The sequence below is a fragment of the Zingiber officinale genome, chromosome 4B, assembly GCF_018446385.1.
Source record: "Zingiber officinale cultivar Zhangliang chromosome 4B, Zo_v1.1, whole genome shotgun sequence".
NCBI classification, from domain to species: Eukaryota; Viridiplantae; Streptophyta; class Magnoliopsida; order Zingiberales; family Zingiberaceae; genus Zingiber; species Zingiber officinale.
The window spans coordinates 111,441,533-111,468,604 of record NC_055993.1 but is presented as its reverse complement, the minus strand read 5'-3'; the positions used below and the strand labels follow the sequence as shown (position 1 = coordinate 111,468,604).

Here is a 27,072-nt window from a genome sequence, read left to right as displayed (position 1 = left end):
CTGCCACACTCAAGTCTAGTCAGTCGGACACACCTCCTTCGACTAGACTTGAAGGGGGGGGCTAGTGGTATGGGTTATAAGAAGTGGAGTCCATGTAATAATGTGAAAGGGAATATAAGGAGAAGAAAGAGGAAGTAAGGAGATTCGGTCCAGACAAATGCACTCGGTAAGCAAATCTTGGTCATCCACTTAAGACAGGTCGGGATAAAAATAACAGAGCACATGATATAAATAGGTATATGAGATCAGACAACCCCAAATGGGTGAAGTACTAGCAAGCGCGCCTACGCCCAACGAGGAAGTCTTGATCGAGCAGGAAATATCGACCGAGAATGTAAGCCTGGTCGAGGGTATAAGCCAGATCGAATTATAACAAACGAAGGATTAGTGCTTGTTGATACTCTCGGTGGTATAAGGACGATCGAACATAAAATACCGACCAAGTTAAAATAAGAGAGGGTCAATAAACCTAGGAGTACTTAGCAAGCAAAAGCTCCGCTGAGTTTAAAGGCGTACAACCCTAAGCAATCTCTGTAGTTGGTCTAGCAAAAGCTGATTACCTGTCATAAGGCCCAACATGACTCGATAGGCGAAACCCATGCGAGCATCAGCACAATACAAATATATTTCACCCGGTAGTAGAATCCCGGTCGAGCGTATACATAACTCGCTCGATAGTATAATCTCGGACGATCGAACAGGCATACGAATCAAGATTGTCAAAAGCGACCCAACTTAACACGATCGGTAGAAGAAGCCCGGACGAGCATACACATAACTCACTTGGTAGTGTAATCTCGGGTGATCGAGCAGGCATACGAACCAAGGTTGCCAGAAGGGACCCGACTTAACACGGTTGGTAGAAGAAGCCCGGATGAGCATACACATAACTTGCTCGGCAGTGTAATCTCGGGTGATCGAGCAGACATACGAACCAAGGTTGTCAGAAGGGACCCTACTTAACACGGTTGGTAGAAGAAGCTCAGACGAGCATACACATAACTCGCTCGGTATTATAATCTCAAGCGATTGAGCGGGCATACAAACCAAGGTTGTCAGAAGGGATCCGACTTAACATAGTCAGTATAATAAGCCTGGACGTGCATATACATAACTCGCTCGATAGTGTAATCTCGGGCGGGTATACCAACACGTACCTTTATGAGGCCATTAGTATAAAATTGACTTGGCAAAATCTGGCCGGGCATCAAGACACTCACATTCATTAAATCTCATGAACATAGCTAGTAAGGTGTATTACAACCAAATATAGGTGATGTATGAATAATATACAATCATATGATAACTTGGCGAGAAACGACTCCTAGAAACTTCTGTAAATGTGCTAGACGACAAAGAAGGTACATCTGGGGTACGAAAAAGATTTCTTAAACTATTATTGCAGGTACTTACATCATCTCATAACAAACTCTAAATCGGGGGACACTTCATGACTACGGAGGTTATATGAAGTTGTATGAAAAGGGGAATCCTCTCCGTTGGCCATGTACGCGCGCAACACCACCACTGAAACCCTAAGTTCCATTTGAGTTCCCTGTACTTCTTCTTCCTTTTCCCACCTGAAACAGGAAAAACTAACTTGAACGTCGGAGGTCCTAACCAGGGATTCCTACGGCGGTCTTAGGTCACTGACGTTTTGTTGATTGACTGTGTGGTGTGCAGGGGGCGATAGCATCTGTCGGAACAGTGGGCTATGTTTTCTTCGTCACGGTGCTCTAATTCACCGGAGTCTTTCCTAGATCGGCTTTGGGTTTCTCCGATCTAGCTTCAACTTACTATTCTCGCCACTGAGAGGTATTTTTTTTATTAGATTTCTTCGGGATCTACTCTGATTTTCTCAGACCCGTGGTTATTTATCTTCATTGGGAGTCATCGCCTACCTTCTCTCTGGAGTTTTCGTTCACCATCCCCAGCTCTTCATCGCGTCAAGCTTTCAGATAGGATCAAATTTGACGTCGTCTGTGGGAATCTCCACCTGAATTTGAGACTACGTGATGGAGGACATAGGAAAACTGACAACCATTACTTTAACTCAGGAGGAATTGGAGAGGCTCATCAGTGCAAGGGTGCAAAAAGCGTTACAACAATAACAATAAGCGAATACGGGAGGTACTTTGCCCACAGTTATAAATCCTACAATTTTGACCACTGACCATCGAAAAAATAGAGGTATGGAAGAAGAGGGTCTTGCTTACATAACCCCTGATCCTGGTTCTCCTACTCGCCACCCCGAGCTTTTTTTTCGTACACCTATAGAGCAAGGAGGACGAAGACCGGTGCTCCAAGAGTCTTCCGGTGAAGCACCTGTGAAAGAAAAATGCAAGGGGAAGATGGTGGTCAGTGACAGCTCCCTCGAGAGAATTGTTACACCATTTGCTCAAAGGATTCTTGACGACCCATTGCCAAAACATTATCAGAATCTCAATATTAGAGAATACTCTGGAACTACTGATCCGGAAGATCATCTTTCCAAATTTGAGAGTGTGGCTCTACTACAACAGTTTTCTGATGGGGTTAAGTGTCGAATGTTCCTTACTACTCTTGGAGGAGCGGCTCAAAGATGGTTCAAAAGATTACCAGAAAAATCTATCCGGCGCTTCAAAGATTTTCGTAGAGTGTTTCTTCATCATTTTTCTAGTAATAGAAGATATCATAAAACTCCTTGGAGTCTTTTCTCTATCAAGCAGGGGTCCAAGGAAAGCATTAGAGCTTATATTAAATGGTTTAATCAACTAGCCGTTGATGTCCCTAATGTCACCACTGAAATTTTGGTGAGTGTTTTTTCTCAAGGGCTCAATGATAATGATTTCTTCAAGGACCTAGTATGGAATCCTCCAACTAATTTTGATTTATTAATTGAGCGAGCTACTAAATTTATTAATGTTGAAGATGCTCAAACAGCTCGCAAGAAGGAGAATGTTGTACCTGTCTCGATTCCAACTAATGGCCGGTCCACAGCTCCTGTTCATCTACCTAGGGGACTTCGTGCAACTCCTCCTCCACATTGTCAACCTGAACTCAAACCTCAAGCAGTGTAGTATGTGGGGGTGCCACAAGAAATCCCAAGAAGGTGGTGTACATATCATATGTCAGGAACTCATTATATAGAGAATTGTTTGGCCCTAAAGAACCAGAGGACAAATAATGCCTGGTATCGTAAACGATCTCCCAACTGGTAGTCATACCCGAGATAAGGTAGCCCGCTCAAGCTAGAATATCGGGCAATTGAACCACAGTCAGGAGTATTACAATTACCGGATGAGCCACCTCGAGCACCTGAACAAATACAACCCAAGATAACAACTGCTCAGCAACAAGAGAATCATAACAATGCCACCCGAGGTAATATCAATATGATAATGGGTTCTACCGATGGAGATTCAAATCGGGCGAGAAAATTACATGCCCGACGATTACAGATTCATGCAGTAGGATGTAGCCAGGACAGGGCAGAAGGACCGGAGATTAGTTTTGGTCCCAGAGATCTGGAAGGGGTAGAAGTACCCCATGATGATGCATAAATAATTAAAGCTATTATAGCTAATTACAATATTTCTCGTACTTTCATTGACACCGGTAGTTCTGTTAATATCATTTTCAAAAAAGTTTTTGATCAACTATAGATAGATCCAAGTGAACTTCAACCTATGGTGACTCCTCTATATGGTTTCACGTGCAATGAAATACAACCGCTCAGCTAAATAATGTTGGTTATATCTTTAGGGGAGGAACCCCTAATGAGGATCAGAAGATCCTATTTCATGGTGGTAGATGCGCCTTCTGCTTACAATGTCATATTGGGTCGACCGGCCTTGAACGAGTTTCGGGCAGTCGTTTCTATTTTTTTGTCAGAAGGTGAAATTCCCTGTTGATGATCAAGTTAGAGAAGTCCGTGGAGATCAATTACTAGCGCGAAAGTGTTATGTGGAAATCATTTGGACGGAAGCCAATGCTGCTCGTAAAGCTCAGAGAATGGAAGTCAATACTATTCATGAAAGATCGCCTGGTCCGATATATGAAGAAAAAGAAGAGATACAAATATAGGTCGAGCGACCAGAAGCTGTGACTTATGTGGCTGCCGATTTGGACCTTCCACTCAAGACCGAGCTGATACAATGTTTGGTGCGGAACAACGATGTGTTTGCATGGACCCCCAAGGAAGTTACAGGTGCCTCCCCCCTTGTGATGGAACGTTCATTACATGTTTATCCAGATGTCTGACCTGTCAAGCAAAAGAAAAGAGATTTTGGAGCTGACCAAAACCAGATCATCAAGGAGGAGGCAGACAAACTATGGAAGCAGGCTACATTCGGGAGGTACAATTTCCTAGCTGACTAGCAAATGTTGTCCTAATCTCTAAACCAGGAAATAAATGACGATTGTGGATGAGTCACTTAGGGAGGTGGCTAAGGCTATAAGCTCTAGGGGGAGCTCTAAGAGTTAAGTTGGGACCCATGACAAATGGATCTCAAGTGGGTACTACTTGGGAGTTTAAGTTGGGTCATGAAATGTGCCAAGTGGTTTGGAGACGGGCTTGAGTCCAAACTTAGGAATTTGACACAATTGGTTTGTGTTTCATGCAAGAAATATGACATTTGGAGTCATATAGCATGATAATTGATTTTGGATGTACAGATGTCATATAAACCAATGCTAGGGATGTATTATGGATTGGTATGGGCAAATACATCAAGAGAAAGCCAAAACTAGGACTTTAGATCAATGTTCAATTGAACTATTTAGTTAGTTTTGAATTTTATGTCAATCTTGGGATTGGTGATAGATACATTTTGTAATGTATTTTTTCCAAGTAGACACTTGTAAAATAGACCTCTCCACAAAATTTAGAAAATTTTGGAGGTCTGTGGAATTTCTGGTGCATTTATGAAGTTGGTAAGAAAAGACTAATTTTTTTCAGAAATAGGGTACCAGTCGACTGGTACAGATACCAGTCGACTGGTAACAGTAGATTTCAAACACAGAATGTTTCTGTGTGTTGATTTCAATATGGGCAGTCGACTGGTACCAAGAGGTAGTCGACTGATACCAGCTTGATAGTGTTTTTCAGCACTGTTCTTGATCATGTCAACTCATTTAGATGTATGAGATCCATGAGGGATAAATACATAAGTTTAGGGTCAGTTTGGACGAAAATTTTGCAACAATTGGGATATTGTCGGAGAGTTTTTTGAATGTTAGGCAAAGGGGGAGAAGTAAGGTTTAGTTGGGAAAACCTTAAGTGTTTTTGCGTAGGGGTAGCCATGTGATAGGTTCTTAAATATTCTTATAGGAAAATCCTACTTTATTAGGGAGCTCAGGTGTAGGGGGAGCCTTAGGATATGTTCCAATGCATGTTTGTATTTTATTTCGGCAGTGTAAGTCCAAGTGTGTAGCCTTGACAACATAAGTCCATTCGGCGGTGTAAATCTAAGTGTGTATCCTTGGCAACGTAAGTCCATTCGGCGGTATAAGTCCAAGTGTGTAGCCTTGGCAACATAAGTCCATTCGGCGGTGTAAGTCCAAGTGTGTAGCCTTGGCAACGTAAGTCCATTGTTTCTTTTTAGCATGTTTATTTGCTATATGTTTTTCCTAACTTAAACGTATTGCCAAACATTAAAAAGGGGGAGATTGTTGGAGCAATCCCAATGGTCCGTGCAACCATGTGTTTTAATATTTGGGTAAAAGGTTTAAGTTAGGTTTACTCTTGTTATTTGATATGTGTATGTGAGTGTGCAGGTTTGCAGGATACACATATGACTCAGCTTGATGGCTTTAGGTCCGATGAAAGATGGAGCATCCGAGGGACCATGGACAATGTAGTAAGGACAAGGAATGAGGGAAACGACTTCAAGGCATACGCGAAGGATGACATTGGGGACGAGCCGCGAGCTTGGATGCATCTGAGGGACGAGAGCCAAAGGAAGTAGGCTTGAAGGCAAGAGGTCAAAGCTGCAAAGAAGAGTCAAGTGAGTCGTGAGGGTCCGAGTGCGAGATAAATGTACTCGGGAAGGGGAACTCTAGATTTAATATTGCACCAGTCGACTGGTACTGGATCAGTCGACTGGTACTGGATCAGTCGACTGGTGGTGAGCACAAAGAACTTCTGTGCCCGAAATGATTGGGATAAGTTGACTGGTTCATGGACCAGTCGACTGGTAGAGAGTCGTTAGGTTGGCACCAGTCAACTGGTGCAAGGACCAGTCGACTGGTGCAAGGACCAGTCGACTGGTAACGGTAAAACAACAGCGCTATTTTCTTCCAAGCTTTATAAGAAGGAGCTTGGGATGACCGACCAAGGTGACGAAATTAGACTTGGTTAAAGCCTAATTAGTAGTCACAAGAGTTCTCAAGTGCTTGTGTAATCCAAGAGGTCTTGGTGAGTTTGTGGTGAGGTTTCTCCACCCACAAGGAGCGGCTTGAGATAGTCGGAGTTTGCCGGGGGCTAATCCACCGACGGATTGAGGGATCGTCCACCTTACGGACAGTCATGGAGTATGAGCAAGTTATCTCTGAACCACGTTACATCGACGTGTATTGGTTTGCATTTCTTTCTTGTTTATGTTTGTATTCGTATTTATATTTGTTATTGTATTTCCGCTTGCGCACTAACAAATACATAGGAAGTAATCGATTTGGGGGCGCCGTCTATCCAAACCCCCCTTATAGTCGGTCGCATGATCCTCCCCTACAGATTTATCAACAGAAGTACAATAACTGTTAGTAGATTTTATTGATTTGATACCACAAGATTTTCCTTCTAAACTACCACCTGATATAATTATAAATTTGAGGATGAGTTCTTTTTAATCCGAAGTGTCTGATATAAGAGCATCCAGTAGTACGACCAATTAGATCTTCCGATACGGATATGCTTCCCTATGAGCTATGACAAGAAGAAAACGAGACTGCCAGCCTGTCTCCCTTTTGGGTCTTGAAGGACAATTGAGAATACTGACAAGAAAGATGACCAACCCATGACCCCCTCCTCGATTGCACTCTATTTAGAGTTCGAATGAGATAGAATTGCCTTTCTAGTAGTCGACACAGTTATCTCGCGCCCCCTCAAATGAGTGTGTATACTATGTCTTTTGTTGAACTCTACATTTAGTCATTTAATTTTTTTCTTTTATTTATTTAAAATTTTTAATATTAATTTTCTTTTCTAAAATTAGTTTAGATTTTATCTTTTTTAAAATGAATTTTTTTTATCTGTTGCGATTTTTTTCTTATTTTTTAAGTTATTTAAACAAGAGTTAAGGTTATGGTAAAAAATATATTGAGTTTAGTTTTGATTTTAAAAAATTTATTTTTATTTGAATCTAGAAACAGCTGACGAATTCCTCTTCTTCCTATGCTTTCTTTATAACCTCAATTCAATTGTCGGAACAAGAGATTCCTTCTCCTCATCATGTTTATTGTTCTTTAATATTTGAGAATATATATTTTAATTTGGATAATTTGTTAGATCTTAATTTTAATTAGTTTAAATAAAAGTTAATATTTGTTTGTTATTTTTTTATATATTTATATAGATAATAATGTTAAATTTCAAACGATCATCAAATTGAAATAAAATAATAAAAATCTTACTTACACTCCAAAAAAATAATAATTTTATTAATTAAAAAATATTATCAAAAATTAAATATAAAAAATTAATCAATATTTTTCATCTCAAAAATTAAAAAATTAAATTTGTATATAGAAATGTATCTACCTCTTAGAAATTAATATTAATTTTTTAAAAATATATATATTAAGATCTAAGAACCTCTAAAATGATTGAGACGGCCTGATCCAAACCCAAATAAATCTCATACCAACACTACTTCTAACCTACTTATCTTTCGTTCTAAGTTGCAAATGTCATTTTATCTCCCTACGAACTTCATTTGTCTCCTTGGGATGTCATCAAACTTCTCTTTACTTCTTTGAGCTATTGTATCTCTATCTTAATTTATCGTTCTTCTTTGATTATTATTCATCTAAATTCCACCAATGAACTTTTTTGTTGGTTCCTTGAAGCCTATTCAATCAAAATTAATATACAGATCTAAACTATCCAAAATTCACTTCTGCAAGTAAATTTTGGATACTTTAGAGAACATTGTTTTTTGTTTTTTTTTTTAAATAGTTGACACTATGTATCCAACACTTTGAATCAATTGATTTTATGATGATCAATTCAATCCTATGAAAACTTGTTTTCTAGTCATCAGAATAAATCGAAAAGTACTTATGAAATTTCATTCAGACGGCCAGTATTTTTAGGCCCATTTCACATTATGAGAAATTTCGTTTATAATACATAGTGGTTAAGATTCAAACTTTAAATTTTTTGATTATCCATTAGAGTGATTAATACACTATTATCTCAGAACAGTCCAGAGCACATTGTTGAGCTCTATACGTGGAGCTTATTGAGATGGCGTTTGATTCTCTTCTAGGAATCGGAATGGGAATGAGTATCATAGTATTGTGGAATGAGAATGGGTATGAACTTGGGTATCATTTCTAAAAATAATGTTTGGTTAGTTGAATATTTTCAATCAGAATGAACTTAAATTTCCTTTTTTATCCTTAGAGGAAAATAAGAGAAAAAATTAGATGAAAGATAAAATTGAATGTGAGAGAAACATATGATGAGAGAGAATGATGAGAGAGAAAGTGTGATGGAAAAAAAATGAAGAGAGGGAAAGTGTGATGAGAGAAAATGAGGAGAGAGAGCGTGATAGGAGAGATTGAGAAGAGAAAAAGTATGTTGAGAGAGAAAATGTGTTGAGAGAGAAAGAGTGATGGGAAAAAATGAAGAGAGAGAAAGTATGATGAGAGAATGAGAAATTGAAGAGAGAAAATATGATGAGAGAGAAAGTATGATGGAAAAAATGAAGAGAGAGAAAGTGTGATGAGAAAAAATATGGAGAGAGAGTCTGGTAAGAGAGATTGAGGAGAGAGAAATTATGATGAGAGAGAAAGTATGATGAAAAAATGAAGAGGGAATGAAGAGAGAGAATAATGAGAGAAAGAGTGTGATGAGAGAGAATACAGAGAGAAAATGGTAGAGAATGTGTGATGAGAGAGAATGAGGAGAGAGAATGTGATGGAAGAGAATGAAGAGAGAGAATGTGATGGAAGAGAATGAAGAGAGAGAAAGTGTGATGAGATAAAATATGGAGAGAGAGTATGGTAAGAGAGATTGAGGAGAGAGAAAGAATGATAAGAGAGAAAGTATGATGAAAAATGAGGAGAAAATGAAGAGAGAGAAAATAATGAGAGAGAGTATGTGTGTAATGAGAGAGAATACAAAGAGAAAATGGTAGAGAATATGTGGTGAGAGAAAGTAAGGAGAGAGAAAATATGCTGAGAGAGAACAAAGAGAGAGAGTGAAATGAAAGAAAAATTAAACAAATATTAAGGATATTTTTGTCCAAAACTTAATTCTTATTCCCATTCCATCAAAACCCAAGGGAAGGGGTGAGTTTCATCCATACCCAAATTTTTGGGTTTCATTCTAAAATCTTGATTCCATTCCCATCAACCAAATATAAAATTTGAAAATGAATCCATTCTTTCATTCTCGAATCTCTAAATCAAACACCATCTAAGTTTATTTTATGCCTCATTTTATTGAGTCACTTTGTGTCTTTACTTAACAATTTTAGACAAATTTATATTTATATAATATTTTTATTAAAATGATTACATAGACCCCAATCCTCCCCCATCCACCTCAAATTACAACTATGATTATTATATTATGCTTAGTATAACAGATCTGGTCAAAATTGTTATATAAACTTAAATCGATCAAATTCCACAGTCAAGGCCTTTGTTGTACCGCTCAAAACATGTTGAGCTATTATATACCTTCATTTACAATTTTAATTTTAGGAAATTTAGGGTACGTTCAGTTTGAACGTTTTTTATTTTTAAAAAATGTATATTTTTTTTAAAAAAAATGATGTTTGATTTATATTTTTCACATCTATTTTCTAAAAAAATATATAATATTTTATGGAAAAATAGAGAATGTCTAAAAGTTATTTTTTATTTTTCAGAAAATGTATAATTTTTAAAAAATAAAAATGAAAAACGCGCAAACCAAATACACCCTTAAGTTGCATATTAATTTTGTTCAAAATTTTTATATGGACCAAAGGAAACTAGTTAAATTTCACAGATGAACCCTCTATTGTAATCCTTGCTACTTATTATGTGGTTCTAAGCCTTCATTTGACAAATTTGGACAAGTTTAGACCTATTAATAGTTTTATGAAAATTGCTACATAGATCCCAACCCATCAAATTTCATATATGTCCCATTTATCTAACAAGTGTTATTATTGTCCTACGTATTTTAGAGTAATTTTTGTTGAAATATCATCATATATTAATAGTCTCAAGCGAGTGAGCGAGATGATTTTTGTTATTCATCCTCTACGTGAACTACAACCATAGAAACAATTAATTAGCCACAGTCATAAAATGAAGCATATTGTAAACAAGACATAATTTGAGAATTTATCCTTAACAATGCATATTGAGAGGATGAGAAAATGTCTTTCAACCTCATGGAGGAGGATGAATATGATGATGAGACTAAATTTGAAGAAAATATATTTTATTTAGCTATGGAGGAGGATAAAGATACGATCTTTGAGGATTTAGAGGAGGATCATTCAAATAATATGGATTACTATGCATTGATGTAGATATAGAAAGTCTTGACTTGAATGACTCATCATTTAATCATATAGAAATACAAACAAATATATATGATACAAATTGCATATTAGATTTATTAGATAAGGACAAGTAGAGGACTGGTTAAGTAACATGAATGATACAATATTATTGATTTAAGTGACTGTCATGGTTTTATTATCCTTTTAAATATATATATATATATATATGTGCACAGTACATGTTGGAACCGGTGTGAACTAGAGGAGAAGGGAAATAACTCCTTTTGCATCGATTCGATTTGTGGAGTGGAAACTTGAAATGAGATCGGTAGCACAACACAAACTCAGTAGATTTTATTTGGTTTACAACCTCCCAAAATTGCTACATCCAAGGTTTAGTTCTAACAAACTATCACAACTAACCTTCTCCTTCTTAGATATCTTCCGGAGACAGAAATTTCTTATAACTTATTTTTTACAAACAATACAGTAAGAAGCCAAAATATAAATACAAATGAAAGTAAAATAACTTTATTAATGAGTACTTAACTTTATATATTTTCTTGTTGCTTTGGATTGTCATTTGATGGTAGGAAATGTAGTAGCACTTTGTGTTCAACCCATTAAGAACTAGTGTAGCCAATCTTCCTTGAAACACTCTTTTATAGGGTTATTGTTGGGTTGGTTTCTACCTTGTAGTCAATTGTCAGATTCCATCAATTTGATGACTGTCTTGTTGAATTCAACCATGGTACCTGTAAAACGGATCTTTCTAACTCATTTTTTACCACAACCAATCGATTGATAAATTTTATCAATCTATTGATATGCAACTAGTTGAGTTTCCAATCAATTTCTAAACATTTTGTTTGTTGCTATAGTGTCATCAGTCAACAACTAAACCTCATCAATGGATTGGTACGCAACCAATATTACTATAGAAGCTCTAGTTTTTGTAGCAATATTAATTCCTATAACAACCTAGTTACTATAACAAACCCTAAAAAACATCTTAATCCCAAATTCAAAATTTAGAGTCATTGGTCGATCGATACATATCAATCAATTGATACTCTTCTTTTAGCTTTGTCAAAAGTTGAATTTTGAGTTTTGTCTGATATCCAGTTAGTCTCAACTTACTAGGATTTTCTTTGTCTAACATCTGATCAACCTTGACTTACTAAGATTTTTCATTATCTAGCATCTGATTATATTGACTTGCTAGGAAATCACCCACCTAGCATTCAGTTACTCTTGATTTGCTAAGACTTCTCCAATGCCAAACATCCTATCTTTCTTCACCTGCTAGGGCTTTACATGCCTAGGATCCAGTCACCCTTGACATATCAAGACTTCTCTAATGGCAAACATCGTGTCTTTCTTAACTTGCTAGGACTTTACGTGCCCAAGATCCACTCACCCTTGGCATATCAAGACTTCTCCAATGTCAAATATCTAGTATTCCTTAACCTACTTAGACTCTGCACTCACCTAATATTTGGTCCTTCATGACTTGTTAGAACTCTCCATACTTGCATAATATTCAGTCCTCCCTGACTTGTTAGAGTTTTCATCCATATGTTAAGTGTTTGATCAATCTTAACAGACTTGGGCTTCACATTTTATGCCAAGTGCCCAGTCCTTCATGACATACTTGGATTTCATTTCTCATATTAAGTTTCTGGTCTGTTAGTGCTATGACCTCTAGGCAAGGTTGACCAAGTACCAAGCTTGAGTTGATTCAAGTTGGAGATTCAATATTTGATTAATATGTTAGTTGATCAAGTGAGATGTCAAGTAGGTAAATGTTGATTGGATACTTAACAGTCGATCAATATATTATGTTGGTTGAGTGAAGAGTCAAGTAGGTAAAAGTTGACTAGATCTTTGATAAGATATGGAAAGTACAAGTGGGTCATGGTTGACTAAACACTTGATGATTGAAAGTTGAATAGGGAGTTGGCACGAGACGAAAAGTCCGAGCGGATCGCGATTGATAGAACATTTGGTGATCAGAAGTCCAACATGAAGTTGACAAGAGAAAAGTATAAGTCGGTCATGGAGGATCAGACAATTGGCATAAGAAGTGAAGTCCAAGTCAATTAAGGTTGACCGAACACTTGGCATAAGATAGATGTAGACCATGTGGATCATGGAAAATCGGATACTTGACATGTGAATGAAAGCCCTAACAGGTCAAGAAATGAATGTTAGGTAAGTATGAAAAGTCTTAACATGTTATGGAGGACCGAATGTTAGGTGACTGTGAAAGTGCTAATAGGTCATAGAGGTCTAGATGTTAGGTGAGTGTGGAAGTCCAAACATGTCAAAAAAGATTGGATGTTTAGCATGGACTAAGAAAGTACTGGTAGGTCAAAGGTGATCGAATTTTAAGCACATGAAGTCTTGATAGGTCAGGATTGACCGGATGTTAGGCAATGAAAATATCGGTAGGTACCGGATGTTAGACAAAGAAAGACCTAATAGGTTGAGGTCAACTGAATAAAAGTAAGATGAGAATTCAACCTTAAAAGGCTAAAATAGGACTAACAATTGATTGCTAGGTAGTATAAATTGAATTACAAATCCTAAACCTAGAATTTAAGGTCAGGAGGTTTGGACAAATGAAAATGGATTCGAGGTTCTCGGGGTGATATAGCGTGCTCAAGTGAGTGCCTAGTAACCCACTCGAACTCGGGCTACTCGAGTTTGGGGTGCTCGGGCATTCGCGAGAGTCAGCACACAAGAACTCATAGGAACTCAGGGTGCTCGAGCGAGTGTCTAGCAACCCATTCGGACTCGAGCAAATCAAGTTTGGGGTGCTCGGGCATGCACGAGAGTTAGCACATGGGAACTCACTCGAACTTAGGATGCTCAAGCAAGTGCCTAGCAACCCACTCAAACTTGAGCATTCGAGGTGTTTTGGCCCGCGAGAGTCAATACACAACAACCCATTCGGGCTCAGGCTTCGATAGTCAGCTGGCTCATGCTTGAACTTCGGTGTTCAATCACTATTTAATCTGACTCGGACTTGAGACACGACAATTGACAATGACCCACTCGGGCTCAAGTTAGATTGCACGTATGATTCTACCAATCGGTTGTTGGGTGTTAGCAATTGATTGTTAAATCAATTCGAACAAACTAAACACTCCCAAATCAATTGGCTAGTTTGACTGGTGGCTAGCAATCAAAAAACTACTTGTAAAGAGTTGTTGCAGGTGTCAACGATTGAACTATAGTGAAACAATCGATTGATGAAGGCTAGCAATCAATTGCTAGGCAAAATTCAGTTCAAACAACAACTTATAAAAGAGGGTTTTGAGGCAAATCGAAGCTGCCGGTTCCTGAGGGTTTGGAGACAAAGTGATGTTGTATTTCCCACTATCAAAAGGCAATCCGAAACAATGAGAAACCATCTAAAGTAAAGATTTCACTTGTAAAGTTATTTTCACTTTCATTTATATTTGTATCTTTGTTTTGCTTGTATTTACTGTGAAAATATTATAAGAGGTGTAACGACCCGATCCCTCGGCCCCTTAGGTAGCCACACTGGCGACCCATTTGGCGGCCCCTTGGCGGTCCCTTGGGCGGCCCCACTGGCGGTCCAACTGGCGACCTCTTATGTCGTCGACCGACAACCCTCGGGCGTGCGCCGTTACTCACAAAGTCTTCCCACCCTTGGCCAGTGAATTTTTACCTTCCCCAAGATTCGAACTCTAGACCTCCAGGATAAGTACTAGAGTTTATGAATCCTGGATCTCCAGGATAGTTTTTGCCGCTCATTTGGCTACAAGGATTCATAAACTATAGTACTTATCCTGGAGGTCTAGAGTTCGAATCCTGGGGAAGGCAAAAATCCATTGACCATGGGTGGGAAGACCTTGTGAGTAACGGCACACGCCCGAGGGTCGTTGGTCGACGACATAAGGGGCCGCCAGTGGGGCCACCCAAGGGACCGCCAAGGGGCCGCCTAATGGGCCGCCATTGTGACCGCCCAAGGGGCCGAGGGGTTGGGTCGTTACAAGAGGCTTCTTCACCTCTAGAAGATCTTCAAGAAGGAGAAAGTTAGAAGTGATAGTCGTTAGGACTAGGCCTTGGACATAGTCGTCTTAGGAGAAGGCAAATCAAGTAAAACCAAGTGTGTTAGTGTTGCGTTTTGATTCGGTGGCTTCACTTCAAGTTTTATGCGTTGCATAATATCATGGAAGCGATCGAAGTTATTTATTCCTTTCTAGCTCACACTGGTCCTAACACGATCTACCATTGATCCACTTTGATTCTCTATCATCAAGTATTTTGTCAATTTTGACCTATTTGATGTGTCACTCCATCCAACTAACATATTGATCAAATATCAAAAGTCAAGTTGAGTTAACTCAAACTTGGTTAACCTTAACTAGATGTCAATTGCACCAATTGTAAATTTTTTCAAAAGAGAATTTTATGATTTTAAAAAAGTTTAAAATAAGACATGTGGTCACATATTCTAATTTCAAAAATAATCTCTTATAATCTAGGATAAGATTGTATTCAATTGATCAAGTGTGATCCGAGATAAACTTTGTAAATTTTTGTTAAGATAAGACATTAGAAGATATAAAATTAATGAAATTAACTTGTGTTGAGACAGTGAATTGTCTAATTGGAGCAATAACAGATAAGAATCGCTAACCCACCAATAACAGATAAGAAATTAACTTTGTAAATTTTTTTTAAGATAAGAAGCGCTAACCCACCAATAACAGGTATATAGTTGGATTATCTAATTGGAGCAAATCCAAGCTATCAGTATCACCGGCCGAGAGATAAATCAATATTTTGTCCTTACATAGTTATCCTTTATACGGATATATAGTTGGATTATCTAACTCTCGCAGTGCAGATAGAGAGAGAGAGATAGTACTGATCTTATTGTTAGCCAGCCTAATCTAATCCCATTGCATTAATAATTGCACACTGACGAGGATCATGATCGTTATTGTTTGGTCGATCATGGACCGTTGTTCAGATGCGGAGAAGGGGAATCCTCGTTATTTCTGCCGCCTCCACTACCACCGATTGCCTTCGCTTTCCGGCCATCGCCTATTTTGTGATGACTTCTCTTGCCGAGTCCACCTCTTGCGTCTCCACCTATACCATCACTTCCTCCGAAACCACCGCTTGAGCCGCTTTCGGCACCAGCTCCTCCTCCGCCCGACCCATCGCCAATGCCGCCGCCGCCGCCGCCACCTCCAACACCAACGCCACCGACGCTGACACCGATCCCACCTCCGCCACTCATGCCGAAACCGCCGCCTGCGACGCCAACTCCGATCCCGACACCAATGCCTCCACCTCCTCCACCAATCCCGCCGAGTCCTCCGCCAGCACCGCCTGCGGTTCCGAATCCAGCGCCACCGGTAGCTCCACCGATTCCACCTCCTCCAATGCCTCCGCCACCTCCAACACCACCGCCACCTCCTCCAATGCCACCGCCAACTCCACCTCCACCTCCAAATCCGCCACCGCCAAATCCACCACCTCCTCCCATGCCACTGCCGCCAAATCCACCACCTCCTCCCATGCCACCTCCCATGCCACTGTCGCCAAATCCACCACCTCCACCCATGCCACCGCCGTTAACTCCACCACCTCCTCCGAATCCACCGCCTCCTCCCATCCCTCCACCACCTCCCATGCCTCCGCCAACGCCACCGCCAACTCCACCGCCTCCTCCCATCCCTCCACCACCTCCCATGCCTCCGCCAACGCCACCGCCAACTCCACCGCCTCCTCCCATGCCTCCACCTCCTCCCATGCCTCCGCCAACTCCACCGCCTCCTCCCATGCCTCCGCCAACTCCACCGGGGCTACCTATGCCTCCACCAATACCACCACCACCTCCGCCCCCGACTCCTCCGCCAACCCCTCCTCCAATACCTCCACCTCCTCCTCCAATGCCACCGCCACCTCCAAAACCACCGCCACCCCCAACTCCTCCACCGCCACCTCCTCCAAAGCCACCGCCACCCCCAACTCCTCCACCGCCAACTCCTCCTCCTCCTCCAAAGCCACCGCCTCCTCCAATGCCACCACCTGCTCCACCTCCTCCCAGGCCTCCGCCTGCTCCTTTTCCAATGCCGCCGCCAACTCCACCACCTCCTCCATTGCCACCGCCACCGCCAACTCCTCCAATACCTCCACCTCCTCCGCCAAAGCCACCGCCACCTCCAATGCCACCACCTCCTCCTCCCAGGCCTCCGCCTGCTCCTTTTCCAATGTCACCGCCACCACCAGCTCCACCTCCTCCTCCAATTCCACCGCCACCTCCAACTCCTCGACCGATGCCACCGCCAGCTCCACCTCCTCCCCCAACGCCTCCACCTCGGCCAACTCCACTACCTCGACCAACTACGGCATGGCTGCCACGTCGGGTTTTACGAGCACAATCACTACTCTGCCCACCATCCAACGCATCACTAGACCTCCCGCCAGAAGCGATCACATAGTCCAGAGGCGGCGTCCTCAGCTTCTTCCCTTCCCTTCTCCCACTTCCACCAACAACACAAGCCAAAACCATTAGAAGGATCAGTGCTCCCTGCTTCCCCATCTAGTGACAATGGCAGAGACAAATTGGCCGGTGCAACTGCGAAGGCCGTAGAAGGCAGATCATAAATATAAGTTCTCGCGCCAAACAGCAAGTGCTACATTTTTTGGTGGCAGTTAGCAGCTTAAATGCATCTTCTTCCCTCTTGCATCTTCCGTGAGACCATTTAATCTCGCATTCATGGCTCCTCCCTTTCTCTGCATTGGCTTTGGTCAACTTGTGTTGGGAATAAGCAAAGTAGAAGGGAAGGAGGATTTGGAGATTGTGACAACAGCCGCTCGCAGTCTGGAAAGACGAAAGGATGCCACTTTAATTTAGCTCCACCACCAATGCCTTTCATGGAGTTTAATGGGATTTGCTTTCTGGTGGACGTTAGAGAAGAGCAGTCAAATACTTTAATTTCTGTTTGCCTTAGCTACGATGGATGAGCTGTGAATCGAGAGGAGACGAAGGTGATGGCGATCGATGGGGCCAGCGGTGAGGTTGAGCAGGCCCAGACTCTGGGAGCCGGTGGTGGCATGAGTGGGGAGAGTGTGGCGCTTTGTACGTAGTTTGGGAGCCTTTGTGACCTCAGTTTCCCGAAGCCCACTGTTTAAACTTTGTCGATAAACCTTCTTCTCTAATGAGCCCTACTAATTCTTCAAGTGATGCTTTCATGATTTGCTCACTAATTGCTTTGATTGTTAAGGCACCTAAACAATTTTCATAGTAACCAGCCTTTGTCGATTGGCATAATAAATGACGAATATTGGCTGTAAAAGTGAGACAAACATCTCCTATGGCACTGATTGCTTGTGCTCGACATTTCCATAGAATTGCAGCCACGACCTCAAATGTGGTGAATCGATTAAATGTCTCTTGGAATAGTTATTGAGCAAAAGTATTTATCTCGATTATATCAAGATAATCTCTCTATACTATACCAGATCATGTGACAAAAAGTGAAATCGTTCGCCCCAGCGCTCCCGCCGCACCCGACCCAAGACCATCACGAGGGAGGTAAATCATAACATCCTGAGCGAGCATGTGGCAGGTGGGATGAGTTGCACAGGGACCGGGGATTTACTCCCCGACTACCCTGAGTTTCGACCCCGCGACCTCATGTGACAAGCATCCCATCACATACCAACTCGGATGACCTATGGGATCACTATACTATACCAGATCATGGATTGATAGAGGGATGAGTCAAACCGCAAGCAATCTCACCGATGGCTTTTAAGAATTGTCCAATGCCGATGCCATCAAACGCCAAGTGATTGAATTTGAGTCTGACAACAAATCCAACCCATTGAAAATGAGTTACCTGTGTTTGCACAATTTAATTAATTTACTATAAAAAATTTGCATTAGATTATTATTTGAATAATAGTTAATGATTCACAACCAAATGACTGATTTATTTGGGAAAAGGAAACAAATACACAAAGGGAGATTAAACACAAAAAAAAATGTATCCAAACTCTATAGTTTGGATAGCAGATTGTTGGTTGTCAAGATGAATATGCACTTCCTCGATTTATCCAGGTGATCAATGAGAAATTTTTGAAAGGTCGAATCAATTATCTCAGTTTCGATGTTATCTGATTCATCATTATTTATTTGAAAAAAAAACAAATGCAGAAAGGAAAATTAGAAAAAATATATTCAAACTCTGTAATTTCTCAAACATCAATGTGCATCAAGGAATTTTTTTTCTTTTAAGTATATAGATTTAGCTCAAATGTAGTGGTATTTTAACGGTGATAGGATCATAGAATGTAGTGAAAGCTTTACTATACATCAAAGTGAAACTAAAGGATGCATTAATCGGATCTAGTTATCATCCCATATAAGGCTACATTATATATTGATATATGAAGGATTGACCTGAATCCAATGCTAGAGTCATTATTCCTTGTCACTGGATGAATTCCCGGCAAAATGATCTTCTAAAAGAGTGGGCAACTAAAAGAGATATAATAGAATTACTAATATGATTTAATTTGGTAATTTGATCCGGTCAATTTGGATAATTCTATTATATCTCTTTTAGCAACAACTAGATCTTAGTCTCAATGATGAAGAGTCAAAGGAAGAAAAAAGTCAACAAATCAGTAAGATCATGCCCAATGATTTTGATTTCCTCCTTTTTATAGCTAGCCAATCCTACAGGGAACATCCGCATATTGCTCATAATTCATTAATAGTCCATTGATATTGATAGATCGGGTTATTGAATTGCAATCCACATCTTAAATCTCCTTCATACAATTATATCACTTAATTAAGATTTAATTCTTTAATGACAATTATTGTTTGTGTTAATTCATGTATTAACTCATCTTATAGAGATTAATCCTTCGTGTAGTAGTGAAATTAATGTACTAAAGGAGAAGCTTATGAATAGATACAAAATAACTAAAGATTTTTAATTAAATTTAGTATATTATGCATCTGGCTATTGAAACAAGGGCTCCTTTTTTTTTTGGTTTGAATCATCACATGAGTGGTTGTTTTCATTTTTTTTTTTTATCAAGCAGAGTGCTCTCATCAGCCACCTATAAATTGATATAATTGTCCTCTAATATAATATTTAGTATTAATATCTCATGCCAAGCGTATTAAATCCTAAATCGATCGGCCAATTATATGAATAGAATAAGTCTACGTTGTAACTACAATGTTCTAGAAGCTATAATTTCTGAACTGCTAAAGTAGCTATAATAGTTATAGTTTCATAACGGTTATAACATAAATGTTATTGAACAAAATAAGTCTGTATTATAGCAGTTATAGAATTATAGTTGTTATAACTACGATATCAACTATAAAATTGTAGTTGTTATAATATTATAGTAACTACGAATTCATAGTTATTATAATACAGATGATCAATTCAAGATTTAATATGTGTGATAGGAGATAATAATGTTAAATAACATACTTAAAATAAATTATGTCATTTTATAAGAATTAGTAGGGTGAGATGCTATTTTGATAGCAAAATGAAAGATGTCACCTTGATGATTAAAAAATATAAAAGGTGCTCCGTTGATTTTTATGTGACATGGCCATTAATGTCAATGTGGGTTGGTGGTTTGATTGCTAAGGGCATCTCTAATAGTTATAGTTATAAATAAAGTTTTTTTAATCCCCAATGTGCTATATCAATGTATCTTAAGGGTGTGTTTGGTTCAAGTTATCATGTATAACTTTAATTATGTGATTACCAGGTAATCACATAACCAAAGTTATGAGAAATAAAATATAATCAAATGTTGTTTGATTCAATTTAGATAATGCAACAAAAATTTATTTGTTTGAAGGTTTTAATGAATAATCTATTTTAATATTTTACTTAATTACCTTCACAAAACCAATTATACATATTATTATTTATATTTTTTATGTGTTTTTTTATTTTTTTCCTTTTTTAAGTTTTAAAATTTTTTATGTTTTTATTTTTTTAAAAATTTTTTTACGTATTTTTCCTTTTTTTGGATATTTTTTACGTTTTCTCTTTTTTTCTTTACGTTTTCTCTTTTTTTTTTTTTTTCATATTTTTCTCTTATCAAAGGATATTTTTGGTAAAAACAATTCGCTAACTCCAGAATCAAGAAAAACCTCAATTTTTTAAGGTTTTCTGATTCCGAGTTGCATACCCCCTTTTGCTAACGTATCGGACATGAAACATTACTCGGAAATCATCAATTACCTAAACCAAACAGGATTTTCGTTGATAACCTTGAATTAATAACCAAAATTATCAAGAATAACTCCCAACCAAACGCATCCTAAAAGTATAAAAATCTATTGCTCTACATGATTAAAAACCTCCTTACAACTTTTTGTAAGTCCTACATTATAAATACATATCTTTATTTATTATTTTTTCATTTAATATCTCTATATAATTTTTATATAATATTTTAATTAATTATGATCTTTAATTTAATTTATAATTTATAATTATTAATTAATATATTAATTAACTTATAATTTTTAATTTAATTTAATTTTTTTTTAATTAATATATTAATTAACTTAAGAATTTAAATTTAATTATAATCATTTGTATAAATTTATAAAATGTATTTATTTTCAAAATAATAATTTGCTAACAATGTTATTAAAAATTTACATTTATATAAAAGAAAGGAGTTTAACTTTGATCCTTACTTTATCATCAATTATGAGCTCCATTTTTAAGAAAAAAACATAGGTATAAATTTTTACTATTATTCTTAAATGACCAACCTCAAACCTTATTTTTACAATGGTTCAAATATTTCTATTCAACTTTTTTTATTTTTTTAAACATCTCATCAACCAACTTGGTGTTTGGCATCTCTTGTCCTATAGTTTCTCTCTTCTTCATATGGGATAATAGATATGTTCTTTAGGGGAAGGGATTTTTCAGAATTAGTTGATGCTCATGGATTATCAGAATTGATGGGGGTTGGCTTCATAAATCTGATCTTATCCCCACATTGTACTCTTACCTTATTGCAAAAAAGCTATCATAGGACATGTGAGGGGGCTAACAATCGTCCGTGATTTATCTCCTTCATATTGACCCTGAGATGGGTTGACGGGGGCACTGGAGACGAACGTATTTACCTTTTTGCCACCGTGACGGGACCAACAAACAAAGTGTACAAAGTTTTAAGAATTCTAAATTTAAATTGATCTTCCATTGTAGTAAAAAGATAAAATTTGTCACTTCAACAATTTCATATGATCGACCTTATGATCATTTATGAAGAGGTAAATTTAGAAATTATAATTGTCTATTGCGGGCGAGGATTGTTCATTTGACTTTTGTCGAGAATCAACTCCTATCTATTATAGCAAATTTTGCTCCTTCAGTAACCAACTCAACCCTATAAATTGATCATTCAATACAATAAAGAGGGGTGTCTTTCATTTATTATCAAAATACTTCCCTTAAATTTTGATCATAGTGTATATATTTTATTTTTAGCATGATTGTAGCAATTTGATGGTGTCCTCTTTGCTTCCTCAAGACCTTCAATCCCGAACACTCAGTGTTTATTCTCAAACACTTTCAACTTGCCAGTCTCATTCCCCAAGTACCACCAACGTGACAATTTTCTTCCCACAGATGTGATGGTATCCGGGTTTATTTCACAAGCGGTCGTTTGTCCTCCCCTATTCAACTTGAAGGGTACAGTACTATTCGTCCTTCCCTATTCAACAGTGATGACTTCTCGTACTGGAAGAAGTGGATGGAAGTGTACCTGAAGATCGATTTCGACCAGTGGTTTAGCATCACCAGAGGCTACAAAGCTCCCGTCGACAACTTCGGGATTCCAATAGATTCGGAACATTGGAATCCGGAAATGAAGAAAAAGGCGCAGATTGATTTCAAAGCTCTCAACACAATTCAGTGCAGGCTAACAAAAGAAGAGTTGAACCACGTCGACCCACACGAAAACGTAAAGGAACTTTGGGACAAGCTCATAGAACTGCACGAGGGAACCAATGACGCAAACGTAACAAAAAGATATATATTTTTAAATAAATTATTTAATATAAAAATACAGGAAGGTGAGACTGCCAGTCAGCTGCACGCTAGGATAAAGGGCATCCTCAATGAACTCTACACAATTGGCCACCAATTAGAGAACCGGGATCTGATAAGGTATGCCTTAAACGTATTTTCTCGAAATGCATTGTGGGCATCCATCGTGGATGCTTATAAGATTTCGAGGAACTTGTCAAAATTAAAACTAGATAAATTATTCTGTGAACTAGAACTGCATAAACAGACTAACGCTAAATCCAAGAAAGGTCTTGCTCTTATTGCAGGGTCATCAAAAGACAAGTCTAAATCTAAGCCGGAACCTGAAGTCGAGTCTGACCCAGACTCAGATGATGAAGAACACCTGGTGAACATGGTAAGAAAAATGTTCACCAAGAGAAAGAAGAACTTTACCAGTAAGGACTTGCAGAAATCAACTCCATCTCCAACTCTAACAACAAAAATGTGACCTAATTTGGATGCAACAAGAATGGGCACTACAAGACAGACTGCTCAAATCTAAAGAAGAAGAAGGCCCTCAAAGCAACGTGGGGCGAATCGTCCGGAGATGAATCACACAGTGCAAAACCAAAGCACAGCAACTACCTCACGCTGATGACTTACGAAACAGAATCGAAGAACGAGTCGGAAGACGGGTCCGAACCCGAATCAAGCCATGAGTTCGTACTCGTTTCCGAAGGTTCCGATGAGGTATACTTTGGTTTAAGCAGAAAGTTCTTTACAGTTATTGCATGCTTAAATAAAAAATTAACTATAACTGAGAATAAAATAAATGAACTAACAAAAGAAAAAGATAAACTTAATGAACAATTAAAATTAAATGCAACGACTGAACCAATTCAAGCTGAAATCTCAACTCAAGTTGCAAAACTTGAGAAGGATAATTTCAGATTAAAAAATGAAATAATTAAACTAAAAAGTTACTACAAAAATTCACAACTAGATTCAAGTACCTTGATATGATACTTGGATCACAAAGAGATGTGTACAACAAGTCCGGACTCCGATATACACCCAGCTCAACCAACAAATCCTTTATATCTTTAGTTAACTAAAATAAAAATCAAAGTAAACCTTGGGTTCCGAAAGCGTGTCTAACCACGCAAGTATGACTCAATCAATATTAAATACCTAAAGATAAAATTTATTATATAAATCAAAATAAATTAAAAGACTCTCCCTTAAATTCTAAAGTTAAATCTTCAAAAATAAATACAAAACAAAAATCCTAAGTTATTTAAACCAAACTTAAATAAAAAAAATATAAACAAAAACTATAACCAAGTATACTACAACTATAAAACTAATCGACGTAAACCCAAAACTGAACACAAAAGATTCAATAATTCAGGCGGAGACTGCAAATTAGTTGGCACATACAAAATAATAATTTACCCGGCAGAGTAATTAGGACTAGCTAAAATAGGGACAACAGTTTAACTGGACAAAAGTACTGGTGAAGTTTTAAATGATAGTAGAGGGAAACTATGTCTATATATGTCTAGGAAGATATGGCTTCGACCTGGTACATTTGGCTTAGTGAAACTAATTGAAACTACTCCTTACGGATCCCAACTGGTTAGACCAAGATTTTGTACTAAGTTCAGTGGATAAAACTATTTGGAAAATCTCGATGACATGATTACTCTAATGATGTCCAGGTGACTCACCATAGCCCAGAAGTTTATTCAAATAATGTCTATTTGTTGAACCCAAAGCTAAACCTGAATCTAATACAAAGTTAAACCAAACCCTGAAATTAAATTTTAACTTATCTCACAAAATTATAAGATTCTCTGATTGAAAACGTAGATCAGGTGAGATGACTTAAGGACTAAATTTAATCTACATTCAAGTCAAATTCAACTTTAACTTAAAAATAAAATTGAAATTAAACTTAAAACTTTAAATTAAATTCAAATTAAACTTAAAATTTTAAATTAAATTTAAATTAAACTTTAAATTAAAATTAAACCTAAATTAAAACTTTAAATTAAAATTAAAATTTTAAAGTAAAATTAAAATTAAACTTAAAATTTTAAAAGTAAAATTAAAATTAAATTTTAAAAATTAAAATTAAAATTAAAATTAAAAATTAAAATTAAAATTAAAATTAAAATTTAAAATTTAAAATTTAAATTAAACTTAAAAATAAAAAATAAAAAATAAAAAATAAAAAATAAAAAATAAAAAATAAAAAATAAAAAATAAAAAATAAAAAATAAAATTGAAAATTAAAATTAAAAATAAAAATAAAAAAATAAAAATTTAAGATTAAATTTTAAAAAATGGAAAATAGCACCTCCCGAAGGTGCCTCTGACACCATCGGAGGCGCCCCCAAGAGAGGCAAGAAAAGTCCCGCCTAAACTGTGTAAGGCGCCTTCAGCCGTTTGAAGGCGCCCTCCATAAGGTATGGAAGGCACCTTCCATCATTTTTTTCAGCGAACAGAACTAAGACGGGAAGTCGGGCCGATTCAGGTAGAATCAGTCGACCGATCTAGGGGATCAGTCGATCGATCAAAGTCGGATCAAACCTGATCCCGAGATCAGTGGATCTAGATTAGATCTAAGGTGGCTATAAAAAGAGGTCTTGACCAGCACTTCAAAAACACACTCAGAACATTCTTCTTACATGCACGCTACTACAAAATGACTCAACAATACTTAACTGCTGCTTCGACAATCGACGATCAACTATTTATTCTTTGTTGTGGGTAAATCTTGTTTTCATTATTACACTTGTACTAGTCTTTGTTGATGGATCGAAAGCGCTAGAGGGGGGGTGAATAGCGCTCGTGGCTATTTTAACGATTTAAAACACAGAATAGAAACGCAGCGGAAAGTAAAATCAAACACACAGATACGCAGGTGTTTTACTTCGTTCGGAGCCTATGGCGACTCCTACTCGAAGGCCCGCGGTCCTTGACCGCTTTCGGTGGGCAACAACTATATATCGGAAAGATTACAATTTGAATTACAATTAATGCAATAAGTAAACTAATACCGACAACAAAAGATCGAAGAGTCTGAGTTTCGGGTTGTCGACGTTGAGTAGTAGCACTTCAAGGTCGTCTCGTTGGCAGCACTTCACAGAAGAAAGCTTAGAATATGTTGTTGTTTGGCTGCACCCTCGACCCTCTTTTTATATGACATTCCGGGCGCCTGGATCCCTTCCGGGCGCCTGGAGTGTGACGTGGCCAACCAACCAGGATGCTCCACGTGGTAAAGTCGCGGCAGGGATAAAACTTGGTCCCGGGCGCCCGGACTTGTTCCGGGCGCATGGACCTCCGGGCCCCCGGATCCATCCCGGGTGCCCGGACCACCTTTTTCCAGCAGGTTCCTCACCTGCAAAACAAGGTTAGTCCGAGCAAATACCCTGCAAGACAGTGTTAGAATCTGATAAAACACAGTAAGGAATAACTGACAGTCTTCGGACTGTCCGAGTCTGACTTCGGATTCCCAACCGGAAACCCTAGGTCGACCCGACGCCTATTGTTCCCTCTACAGGGAACGCGTCCTCACCTACTCCCCTCAGGAGGGATTACCTGATGCCAGTCTGGTTCTCCAGACCGACTGGACTTTCTGCCTAGGGTTACCACCCCCTAGGACCTAGGGTTACCGCCCCCTAGGGTTTTTCTCCACCTAGGGTTACCACCCCCTAGGACCTAAGGTTGCCGCCCCTTAGGGTTTTCCTCCACCTAGGGTTACCGCCCCCTAGGACCTAAGGTTACCACCCCTTAGGATTTTCCCTTTGCCTAACCGCAGCTAGGACTTTCCTGAAACACTTATTCAGCACGTTAGATCACCACAACCCTTAACTTTGAATCCTTTGCCATTATCAAAACTCAGGTTCGATCGTCAGATGCTCCCCGCACCAACATTTGTAAGTATTTCCGAACTTATAGTAATTGCCCAATGTAAGCGATCAACGATCGCAGGCCTTGGAGTAGGATTTGCCACAGGCTCCGAACCAAGTAACCAAAGGTGTTAGCGATTGTTCTCTTGTTTCTTTCTATCTTCCACTGCGTTTACTTTGTGTTTTCCGAAATGAGTGAAAACCCCACGAGTGCTATTCATCCCCCCCCCTCTAGCACGTCATCGATCCTACAATAAGTACCATATTTTAATTATTTAATTAGACTTTAATTAAATGATTCTCCCACTGAATTATAAAGCTTTGTAAGAGCAAGTCATGGATGTGGGCAACCATAGTTTACCCACACTACTA

At 38.4% G+C, this 27,072-nt stretch overlaps 1 protein-coding gene across 1 annotated transcript; it reads left to right on the top strand.

The window, feature by feature from the left end:
• Positions 1–2,192: 2,192 nt before the first annotated feature.
• Positions 2,193–17,859, top strand: LOC121978536 (basic proline-rich protein-like). The gene is made up of 2 exons (XM_042530869.1): positions 2,193–3,058; positions 15,820–17,859. The coding sequence occupies exons 1-2, from the start codon at positions 2,193–2,195 to the stop codon at positions 17,195–17,197; spliced, it is 2,244 nt and encodes a 747-aa protein (XP_042386803.1). The 3' UTR covers positions 17,198–17,859.
• The last annotated feature ends 9,213 nt before the right edge of the window (positions 17,860–27,072 follow it).

What these genes read in the sequence shown, in the direction of transcription:
- LOC121978536 (XM_042530869.1), top strand. Translation starts at nt 2,193, where the DNA reads ATGGAAGAAGAGGGTCTTGCTTACATAACCCCTGATCCTGGTTCTCCT. An exon ending in CTCAAACCTCAAGCAGTGTA is followed by an intron (nt 3,059 to 15,819) that starts GTATGTGGGGGT and finishes TCTCTTGCCGAG; the next exon opens with TCCACCTCTTGCGTCTCCAC.